Below are 12,264 nucleotides of genomic sequence, written 5' to 3' on the forward strand. Positions count from 1 at the left end.
TATCATCAATACATCCAGCTCAATTAGCATCAGTGTATGCTTGTAGCTTCATTGTCCATGCTTAGCAAACAAGATACCCTTCTCTAGAGTCCCTTTCAAATAACACAGAACCCTCTCAGCAGCTGCTAAATGTGTATCTCTGGAGAATGCATGAATTGACTAATTACACTAATTGCATAGGAAATATTTGGTCGAGTCATGCAAAGATATAATAACTTCCCAAGCAGTCTTTGGAACACTCCCCTATCAGTCAACAGTTCACCATTAGTAGCTGACAACTTATGATTGAGGCTTATAGGAGTGGAAGCTGGTCTAACACTTGGTTTGCCAGTCTTTGCAAGAAGATCAAGAACATACTTACGTTGAGAAATGAAGATACCATCCTTAGACTTGACAACTTCAATTCCCAAGAAATATCTGAGTTCACCCAAGTCTTTAGTCTCAAACTCAGTGTTAAGAAATCTTTTGAGATGGGTAACTTCCTAAGTATCATTACCAGTAACCACATTATCATCAATATAGACAATCAAAAGGGTCACTAAGGAATCTTTCCTCTTAACAAACAAGGTATGATTAGACTGAGTCTATGTGTAACCAAAAGTAACAAGGGCAGCCTGAAATTTGTTAAACTAGGCTTTAGGAGATTTTTTTTTGATCAATAACAACAACTTCATTAATTAAAAGAAAAGAAGGATTATGGATACAAGAGGGGAGATAAAATACCTTAGCTCCCCAAAAACTGAAAACAAAGGGAATACAAAGAGAAAAAATTAAAGACTAGCCCAAAAAAAGACTCCCTATTCACCCCTTGCTTGGCCAGCCCATCTGCAAATGAGTTGGTACTCCTCTTCACCCAACTGTATTGTATCTCAATGTCCCTACATAACCATAAGAATTGCTTCTTTTCATTGTTATAGTTCCACAATTCGCTATCCTCTTTCTTCAGCCAGCTAACCACCACCTTCGAATCACCTTCTAGGATCAAACGACTAATATTTAATTCCTTTGCTCTACGAATTCCTTCAAGCGCAGCAAGGATCTCAGCCCTAAGAGAGTCGCCTTCTCCAATAGGGCCAGAGAACAAAGCAATAACAATCCCTTCCTCATTCTTGAAGACTCCTCCAATCCTTGATGGCCCTGGGTTCCCTACACTACTGCCATCAAAATTTAACTTTATAACACCCAGTGGAGGGGGGACCAAGAGGGACAAAGAGTCCTCTTGCACCTAGCGATGGAAGCAATCTCTTTCCAATTTCTTTGTAAGTCATCCATAGGAAAGTTTGAAAACAACTCTAAAGATTTTAGCAAGTGGACAACCCTTAGAAGGATTAGGTCTAACAGTTCTTCTAGGGTTCTTCCCTTGTCTGAAAAAATACACAAGCTTCTTTCTTCCCACAATGACCTTAGGAGATTGCTTGAGGCCATAAAGAGACTTCTTCAGTTTACAGACTTTTCCCTGCTTCTCTTTCTCATACACCCCTGGAGGTAAAGGCATATAGGTCTCTTCATGTAGGTTTCCATTCAAGAAAGCATTTTTAACATTGAATTGACATAGTGGCTAATAAAAAGTAGCAACTAAAGAGAGCAAAACTCAAACTGAAGTCATTTTAGCCACTGGGGCAAAGGTCTCCAAGTAATCAATACCATACGTCTGAGTATATCCTTTAGCAACCAAATGGGCCTTAAACCTTTCAATTGTACCATCTGAATGATACTTGATAGTGAACACCCACTTACAACCAACCGGTTCCTTTCTTGCAAGCAAATCCACAATTTCCCAAGTATTGTTCTTATGCAAAGCATCTAATTCAGTCATCATAGCATCCCTCCATTCTGGTTTGGACAAGGCTTTTGAGACAGATTTGGGAGTTATATGTGAAGAAGTAGAGGCAAGAAAGGAATAATAGATGGGGGAAAGAAGGCTATAGGACAGGTGTTTGGAAATGCAATGAGTTGTACACTTCCGTTTGCCTTTGCGAAGAGCAATAGGGAGATCAATGTCAATAAAGGTATCAAAAGTGGTAGAAGGTGACATAGCAAACAACTTGCACATCCCTGAGTCTTTGTCTCTAGTACCACCTGTGGACAATAGGATGGGAAGTAAATGTGGGAGGATGAGCAGGAGGAGGGGGAGCAGTAACACAAGAAGAAGACCCAATAGAAGACTCGATGAGAGGAGACTCAATAGAGAACTCAATAGGGATCAGAAGAGGAACAGATGGTGACATAGCAAATAACTCCTCTAAATGCTCCCCCTCAGGAGAAGTACCAAAGAAAGGAACAAACTCAGCAAATGTGACATCTCTGGAAACAAAGCAAGTGCCACGAACCGGATCAAAACAACAATACCCCTTTTGTGTGGAGGCATATCTTAAGAAGACACACTTGTGTGCTTTAGGCTCAAACTTATGTTTCTGATGACTGTGAACATGAACATAGCAAATTCACCCAAACACACAGAGAGGAAGAGAGAAGAGATTTGGAATTAAGAGGTTAAAGGGGGTTTTAAAACCCAGAACTCGGGAAGGCATCCGGTTTATCAAGTATGTATCTCTAAGAAAAGCATCCCCCCAAAACTTAACAAGAACATGAGAAGCAAAAAGGAGTCTCCTAGCAACCTCAACCACATGTCGGTTCCTCCTTTTTGCCACTCCATTTTGTTGTGGAGTGTAGGAACAAGAACTCTGATGAATAACTCCAAAGGTATCAAAGTAGGAGGAAAGGCTCTTCTCAAAATATTCCTTTGCATTATCAGATCGGAATATTTTGATCCGAGTATTAAACTAGGTAAGATTAAGTTCATGACATTTTTGTACAATATTTGGCATTTCATCCCGGGATCTCGTAAGGTAAGTCCAAGTGTAACGAGAAAAATCATCAATGAAAAGGATGCAATACTTGTAACCCCCTATAGCAGATAGATGGTATGGCCCCCACACATCAGAGTGCACAATATGGAAAGGAGAAACTGTTTTTTTATTATTCACTAAAAAAGGTTGTCTACAATGTTTTGCAAGTTCATATGACTCAAATAGGGATATTCCCTTAAAACATTTCTGGAAACAAATGACTCAAAGAAGAAAAAGACAAATGACCAAATCTTAAATGACATAACATGACTTTATCATCTGACTCTAATGAAATAGACTCCAAAGCTACTCCACTAGGTGGTCCAGGACTTCGACTAGAGATATCCAACAAATATATTCCATATTTCTCATGGCCACTCCCAGTCATCCTCTGAGTTTTTAGGTCTTGAAAAATACAATGAGTAGGAAAGAAGGTTACGCTGCAATTCATTGATTTAGTTAAGCTATCAACAAATAAAAGGTTAGTGTTAAGTTTGGGAACATGAAGGATAGGGGATAAAACAACGGAGTCAAAGGCTCTAATATTCCCTTTGCTAGAGATGGGAGCAAGAGGCCTATCGACAAGGGAAATCTTCTCTCTACCAGAGAGGAGTTGATATGAACGAAAAATGTTAGATATGTCATATGTTGGTTGAAGGAAGGTAATATCCATCACATGGATGGCCGAACCATGCTAGACGGTTGGGCGAAATTTCAAAATTTCTTTCTGCCTTTCGGGAATCGTGTTCCCTTGTTTCAGAAAAACTGCATTTTTCAAGGATCGTTCTTGCATCGAAACCAGATCAGGTTTGAAACCAAAAGGAGGGAGATGTATACCTGATACGAATTCCACAGATGTAGCTCCCAAAGTGGTAGCTCACGCCCAAATTGAATCCCAAAACCAGCTTCCACTGAAGATGGCGCAGCTTGGAGTGAAGTCGGTTCAACAACGCAGTTTTCAGCAAAACTGCAATCCAACTGTATGGGTCGAACAAGGGAAGTGAGCACGAAATTTCTCTGAATTTTTCTTGCAAAAATCAGAGGTAGAACTGATCAAGATCATTCCCAAGACTTGGAGATCGAACCAGGGTTTCTGGGTGGCAAGAGTAGAGAGAGAACTAAAAGCAGAGAGTGATCTGAAGCAGTTCGATCTCTCTTTTCTTAAACCTTGAGAAGCACCACTCCTAATTGAATTAGGAGGTTTGTAATCCAAATCTTTATTTGGATCTGGACTCTATTAGTGGATAAGTCTTATCCTCTTATGAGAATGGGTGCTCCAAACCCATATTCGCCCAAGTCACATGATAGCTTAAGTAGTTATGTGACCACTTGATTAATCACATTAATCATGGGCCTTAGGCCCATTAAGCAAGTGGCTCATGTCCCAAATAGATGTTGGCCCATTTAGGTTCAATTTGTATGGTGTGGGACCCCAACAATGACCTTACATAAGCCCACATGGGTTCGACCCAACCTCTATGAAAAGGCCTGGCCGAATTCACTTCTAGATGTAGTGAACCCGAGTCCATCAGTACGGGCTCAAAATGGGCCCAACATTTACAATTAAATGATCCCCGAGTCCAGCCATCCTATGAAGATCCAAGGATAATGGACTTAAGTAAGATACAACCCATCAGGTAAGCAACCCTTAATGGTCTCTTACACTCAACCTCTCAGTCACAATGATCAAACACCGCCTGACAGGGAAGGACCTCTTCCCTGACTGCAAGGTGCAGTGTTGCACTCTTTGCTCGAATGGGTCCCGGGATTAAAACCTTTTGCAAACACTTTTCTTAAAAAATAATATATATATATATATCATATAAATATATTTTGCAAAACAAATCTCAAGCACGGTTGAAATCAACTGCCGACAGTTTTGGTTTCCATCAGAGAGAGTGCAATACCGAACATTCACTTTGTCCAACAAAGGGGCTGGTCCTATCACTATGATCACCCACTCAAGTGAATTCTCAGACTGCCCCAACATACCCAGGTTTTGACCCCCAAAGGATTTCACTGATTGACATATCAAAGAAACCCGATCCGACACCTAGTGCAGTACCATAATCAAGTCTAGGGGTCATGTGTAACTTTCCAGTTTCGCCCATCAGTCTCCATGGTCTAGGGCATAGTTGGAAAATGGATTTCCTTTTCTTTTCTTTCATTTTCTCCTTTTTTTCTTCTCTTTCCTTTTCTTTCCCTTCCCTTTCTTTTCCTTTCCTTTTCTTGTTTTTCTTTTTCCTTTTTTTCTGTCTTTTTATATAAGATGTGCATGAGGCGCATGAGGCGTACGCCTCTAGCATGCCTCGTAAAAAAAGCGCAAGAGGCGAGGTGTCAACGCCTCTGGCATACGCCTCAAGGTGTTTTGGAAGCGCCACGCCTGGAGGCGCACCTCTAGGCATACGCCTCCGATGCCTTTTAAAACACTGGTGTCAGCCTTGGCAGGATAAACTCCCCAAGTCTATCCAATGGCTGAGAACATTCTAAATTAACATGAGTCTCATAAGTGTCCAGTTTAAGGGGTAATTATATAGAAACACACCAATGATAACGTGAAACAATTATGTACTTTTATTCATTTATAATAAATGTATCTGTACATCAATCTGATTGGAGCTAAGGGCGTACACCGTCTAACATTGGTCATATGGTTTGAAGCACCAAAATCATTAATCCAAGGAATTCTACGATTATCTGTGGCCGTAGCATGATTTGTAGAAGCACGAGTACCTGAATGGGCAAATGCGGATAAAGTGGTGTTGCCTAAGGAGGAAGTTGCAATAGTAGTCTCCAAATGATTAATTAACCTCCAATATCTCTCAAATTCTGCCTCCACAACAGATTTTTCTTCGCCTTCTCTATTTCCTCCTTTAGATGCTGTAGAAACATTTGCATTCTTGAGCTTTCCAGACTAACCACCTTTCTTAAAGTTGTTATTGCTGTTCTGAACCTATTTGGGAGAAGATCTGGATGAAGTTTCCAACAAGTATCCTTAGTATGTTTCGACTTCTTGCAGTATTCACATATCACCTCTTTCTTCCTAGTTGGCCCCTTTGGTTTTATTCCAGCATGTGCAAAATGTTTTGAAGGTGGTGGGCCTTGTAATTGTACCTGTCGTTTGCTCTCTTCACTGCTTACCATAGAATATGCTTGAGCAAGTTACTTCATCCTTGGCTAGAATATTTTGTTTTGTAATATCAAACTCAGGGTTAAGTCCTATAAGAAACTCAAACACCTTTTTTCTTTCCACAAATTTTCTGAATGTCTTTGCATCCTTGGTGCTCTCCCATATAACTGCTCCATAACATCAATCTCTAGCCATAGTGACTTCAACATTGAGTAGTAGATGGCTATACTCTTCTCCCCCTGTTTCAGACTTTTCACATCATTCTTCAGCTTGTAGGCCCTTGCAAGCCATCCAGTTTGATTGTAGTCACTCCTGTCAAAATGGAATCTAATGGACCAACCCCAGAATAAGTTTATGAAACACTATCCCAAATCTCCTTGGCTGAAGTCATCCAGTTTGATTGTAGTCACTCCTGTCAAAATGGAATCTAATGGACCAACCCCAGACACCGGGATTTGCTTCATCTCACTTCCAGATTGCACCATTGACCAAATGAAAATAAAAAAACAAGGTTTCCAAACTTTATAGACCTAGCTGAGGTTAGTCTAACACGTAAAAGTCCCAAAGCTAGGGTTTCACTGCACTCTGCCTTTGGGGAGAAAGAGAGAAGAAGCAGCCGTTCCAACCAAAGCTTCCCAAACCTCTTCCAACTGCAACCACCCACTTTTGGAGATCAAAAGGAACCCTCTAAGCCTTGAGCGCCACACCAAACAGTCTCTTCAACCTGTAATTGGAAACTCTCTAGACGGATAGGGTTTTGGGCAAAAAATCAGCAGCCCCATTTTCTTGGCAATCTACAACCATATTTTGACTCTCCAAACCCTCTACCAAATAGGCATAAAAGTTCTTTGAATAATCAGCAACATATCTCTCCATACACTCTTTTAATCGAAGGGTGTATGGGAAAAGAAAAGAAAAAACAAAAGAGAAGGAAGACCTACTCTGATACCAAGATATGATTCAGTGTATAAAAAACAGTAGAAATATTAAAGATTATAGCAGAAGGGGAAGAGAAGAACAAGAAGACAGCAAGAAGATGAAGGAAAGATGGAGAAGAAGAGAGAAAGAAGGAGTTTGATAATCTCCTCTTCCACCTCTCTAATCTTTTATTAATCTTTCTAAGTAAATAAATTACAAGTCTGCCCTTAAGTGGGCGTCCATCTCATTAACATACTTAGAAAACATAAAAAAGGATTAAAGGCCCATTAAGAACAAAACAACAAGGAAGAACTAACAATAAGATAGTAATGGGCTAGGGCTCATTCGGCCTAGTCTCTCTACACAATCAAACTTCAGAAACCTAGAAGTCGAAGGAGACTCAAAAGTGGTTATTTCTTGGACCACTTCTAGAAATAATGTACCTTGGATTTATAGGCATGGCTTTAGAGCGATAGGAAGCCTGAAAGGGGACTTGAATGCCTCTTTTACTTGGACAAGCAGGATGACTAATGGCATGGCCGACACTTTAGCTAAACAAGGGGTATTTAGGCAGCAATTATTTTGGGCTCTATTGTAAATTGTTATTGGCCATCGTTGCATCAGGGCTTTGTATTCTTGGGTTAATGGATATCCACTTTTCTATAACTTATTTCTTTCACCTATTAATATAATTAATCTTTTGCTGATAAAAAAAGCCTATGGTCTAGTGGCTGGGATTTCCTGATTAACATCCAGAGAAGTTGTGATGCAAGTGGATTAAAGATATTTGCAAACAAGTCATTTCTCAGTCATTGTTAATGGGTCAGTGGTAGATTTCTTTGAGGGCATTCGAGGCCTCAAACAAGGTGATCTGCTCTCACCTTTTCTGTTTACTTTGGTGGCTTAGGTTTTTTAGTAGGTTGATCTCAAGAGTCAATAACTTGCAGCTCTTCAGAGGTTGGACAATGGGGATAGATATTGTTTTGGTGACTCGCCTTCTTGATGATATTTTGATCTTTTGTAACCCTTTTGAGATTGTGTCCAACCTAAGTGTTAATTGGGATAAAAGTGTGGTGGCAGGTATCAATCTTGATGAAGGGGTGTTGGGTTCCATGGCAGAGACTCTGGGTGTGAGAAGGGCAAGTGGCCTTTAATATACTTGGGATTACCCCTTTAATATACTCTGGGTTTGCCTTGTATTGGGTTTAACAATTTTTTTTCACTTCTTGTGAAATTGGGAAGGTGAAGTTAGGAACTTTGGGTAGAAAATTTGAAATGAAGAAAAAAATTTTCAAATGCTAAACACCTAACCCTCTGTGACCCAATGGGCACCCTCAATCCAACCCACCCTGACCATTTTCCCCTTATCCTAATGGGTCACTTGACCCATATTGATCCACTATTCAAATGGGTGGGTATGGTTGGATGGGTCAAATGGGTTTGAGTCAAAATTGCCAGCCCTACTAATGACTCTTTATACTTCAATTTGCGTAGTTCAAGTTAATTTCCTATACTTTCTCTGTTAATATTCTATTGACTTTTAAGCTCTTGTATTATATTTTGGTATGCATATGACCCCTTTACCCCCAACACACACATACACAAAACAGAAAAAAAAAACAAAAAGGAAAAAAAAAACAAAAAAGAGAAGATAGGAAGTGTTTTGACCTTAAAAATATAAATTGATTGTAGGATTTGACCTTTAATGAAATGATTTTATTCTATATTGAGTTGTGTGTTATTTAGATTTTGGAATAAATTTATCTCATTAAGAGATCCTCTGGCTTTAAAAGTCTTATAAAATTTAACATTCTGACTTACCAGATATTTGGTCCAGAGAGTAGTGGTAAGACTACACTAGCACTCCATGCGATTGCAGAAGTACAGGTGATGTACTTTTTGAGTTTTACTTTTGCTTTCTAATTCTAGTGTAAGATGATGTGTTTCCTTTATATGGTGATAACTGTATAGAGACCAACCTGATGCATTGCTATGTTGAATTGCACAGAGACTAGGAGGCAATGCCATGCTTGTTGATGCAGAGCATGCTTTTGATCCAGCATATTCAAGGGCTTTGGGAGTGGATGTTGAAAATTTGATTGTTTGCCAACCTGATAGTGGGGAGATGGCATTGGAAAGTAAATAATTATTCTCTGACCTTGATTTCACTGTCTTGGATTTTCTAGTTGATGGATCACATCCTGGATCTGAAGCTTGTTTAGTTGACATGGAATTTTGTACACTATAAATGATGAGATACTTGCCAATAAATGATTTAACTGACATAATTTCGTCTCAGCTGCGGATCGTATGTGCAGATCTGGTGCCATAGATCTCATCTGTGTTGATTCGGTCTCAGCTCTAACCCCACGAGCTGAAATTGAAGTAAGTAATCAAAATTGATCTTTTACTTAAGGTTCCCTCCAGATAACAATATTTCATGCATTCCCTATTGGATTGTTGTTAGGGGGAGATTGGGATGCAACAAATGGGTCTGCAAGCACGCCTCATGAGCCAAGCTTTGCGTAAAATGTCAGGCAATGCCTCAAAAGCCGGATGTACTCTCATTTTCTTGAACCAAATAAGACACAAGGTATTTTTTTAGTTGTTTTAGATGCTCTTTTGCTTGATATGGTCTACTTAGGACGACTTCTAACATCTCGGGCATTCAAAATTCCCAAACTCAGTATTTCAAGTACCGGTGACCTTTGATACTGATACAATACACACGATAACTGCAATACGTATTGATACTTTAAACCTTGGTCTACCAATTGAATACTATTTTTTTGTTATTTTCTTGATTAATTCTGTTAATTAGAATTATTTTTTTTTGAAAATTAATGATAATTATTTATGTTTATTTTTGGTAATTTATCATATTTATCGGAAATAATGTTAATTCGTTTCTGGTAATTTTTTGGACAATTTTTGGTAATTATGACAAATTTTCTTAAATATTGGTAATTTTCTATTGTTTCTATTAATTTTTAGAAATTATCATATTTTTCTGGTAATATTTGTAAATTTTTTATTTTCTTAATTAATCTCTGTTAATTACTATTATTTTTTGAAGATTAATGATAATTATTTTTGTTGATTTTTGGTAATTCATCATATTTGTTGGAAAAAATGTTAATTCATTTTTGGTATTTTTTGGACACTTTTTTGTAATTATGACAGTTTTTCTTAAATATTGGTAATTTTGTATTGTTTCTATTAATTTCTGGAAATTATCATATTTTTCTAGTGAAATTATTTTCTATTAATTTATCATATTTTCTAGTGAGTTTATCATATTATTTTCTATGAAATAAATTATCATATTTATTTTCTAGTAAATTTATCCTATTTTCCAGTGACATAGTAAATTATCATATGAATTTTCTATCTGAATTTTCTAAGCGAATTTATTTTTAATTAATTAAATATATTTTTAGTTAAGTAATTTAATATAATTAATTTGTTAACCCTTATGAAATAATTAAACTTACTATTCTGTATTTCTATTTTAACTTATATAATTAATATATTTTAATCATCTGTAATTGAAATATCTTATTTGTAACCGTGTATATATTTTAGTAATAGTAATAATAGATGATCAAAAAAAAAAATTTTAGTAATAGTGCAAACATGCTTTCACATGTATAACACGTGTAACTATGTATGTTTTAGGAATAATGTTATTTTAGTAATATTTAAACATGATTACACATGTATAACGCATGTAACCATGTATACATTACATGTTTAACACTTTAACCGTGTTGAGTTATTTTGTTATTTATACACGGGCCGATGCCAGCCTGTCATATAATAATTGAATTCAAAAACGGGTTGGTGGCTTGATGTCAACCCGTATTCTCTCATCTTCTTCACCCGATTGTTAAAACGGGTTATTTTACAACAATTTTTTTTCTTTTTTTTTTGGTTTTCTTTATAAATATTTTCTTCATAATCACATCTACGATGTTTGCACTACATTTTGGAATTCAAAAAATGGAGGAAATGGTAGTTTGTATCTGGATTCAAGAACAAAACGAATTCTTAATGCCTGCAAAGTGGTGTCGCCCCCTCTTTTTTTGTCCAAGACAGTGCCTTTCCGCCCCTATTATTAGTCCAAAACAGAGATATTTAATGTGGGTTTGGAATAGAGGAAGAATAAAGGAGATGGGGAAGGGGATATTACCTGTTTGGGCAATGACTTATTGACCTTCCACCCCTGTTTTTTGTCCAAAACAGAGTCATTTCACTATGGTTTTTCGTCCAAAATAAGAGTATCAAAGAGAGTTCAAAGGAGTTGGGGAAGTTTGATCGTGAAGAACAGAAAAGAGGAGTTGGGGAAATTCTGTTCAGCCGCTTCTTTTTGTCAAAAACCGAGAAATAATGTGAGTTGTGATGGTGAGAAGTGGTTTCCTAGTTGGGCACGATTTAGGAGAGGTTTGAGACATGATAAACCTCTTAGAATTGTGATGAAGCATGGCTCTATGAAAGCCATCAGATGTGGCCAATAACAAATCAAATTCAGGAAGTTAATTGGTTAGAGATAAAATCACTAAAATAATAAAAATATCAAAAGAAGGAGAAAATTTCTAGACTGCTTTGTTTTAGTATATATATAGATAGATAAGTCTGTTCAGTTATGGTGACAATCTATGCATTTCTATTTCTATGGACTGTTAACTGTAATTTTATATGCTTGTCTCTAGAGCAATAAATCAGAGTATCACCATAATCCTATATGGATGCCTGTATAAAAATTCTTTTAGGTGCCATGCATTCTTGGCTGTGCCTCACATTTTACCTATATGGTTCTAACTTCTTATAAATGATGTATAACTTCCTTAAGTTGCAATTATCTCTCATTTGATGGCCAATTTATTATATGTGCATTTTGTAAGATTGGGGTGTTTTATGGGAATCCTGAAGTTACCAGTGGAGGAATTGCTTTAAAGTTCTTTGCTTCACTTCGTCTTGAGATACGCCCTACAGGGAAGATAAAGTCTGTAAGCCCAAAGGAACCTGAATGCTTAGAATACTTACAAATTAATAGCTGGTTTATTGAAAGTTTCGCTTGAATCTGGCTCAATAAGTAATCATAAATTGTTGCAGGTTAAAGGTGATGAAGATATTGGGGTTAGAGTACGTGCCAGAGTGCAAAAAAGCAAGGTAAACCTAATATACTTGAAACATAGCATCTATGCCAAGAGTAACACCTGCAAATCCTGAAAATCCTGGAGTTGACAATAATATTCACTTTTTTTTTGAAAAGATTTTAGTTTATAGTTTGCAAGATATGATATAAAAAAGGCCATTATCCAATGTTGGTCCCAGTTTATGACATAAAAGTTATAAAATATAATT

General features: G+C 37.3%; 1 protein-coding gene across 4 annotated transcripts in view; it reads left to right on the top strand.

The window, feature by feature from the left end:
- Nucleotides 1-12,264, top strand: part of RECA1 (recA DNA recombination family protein) — a 40,202-nt gene that overhangs the window by 11,752 nt on the left and 16,186 nt on the right. For 3 of the 4 annotated variants that reach the window (XM_010260367.3, XM_088892053.1, XM_088892051.1), the window contains 6 exons: nucleotides 8,722-8,784; nucleotides 8,906-9,035; nucleotides 9,197-9,282; nucleotides 9,365-9,490; nucleotides 11,802-11,906; nucleotides 12,013-12,069. In XM_010260367.3, the coding sequence (XP_010258669.1) occupies nucleotides 8,722-8,784; nucleotides 8,906-9,035; nucleotides 9,197-9,282; nucleotides 9,365-9,490; nucleotides 11,802-11,906; nucleotides 12,013-12,069 (567 nt within the window). The remainder of the gene's footprint in view (nucleotides 1-8,721; nucleotides 8,785-8,905; nucleotides 9,036-9,196; nucleotides 9,283-9,364; nucleotides 9,491-11,801; nucleotides 11,907-12,012; nucleotides 12,070-12,264) is intronic. The other variant, XM_088892052.1, reaches the window with a different exon arrangement.

Source organism: Nelumbo nucifera, chromosome 7, assembly GCF_055504915.1.
Source record: "Nelumbo nucifera cultivar China Antique chromosome 7, China Antique-T2T, whole genome shotgun sequence".
Lineage (NCBI taxonomy): Eukaryota > Viridiplantae > Streptophyta > Magnoliopsida > Proteales > Nelumbonaceae > Nelumbo > Nelumbo nucifera.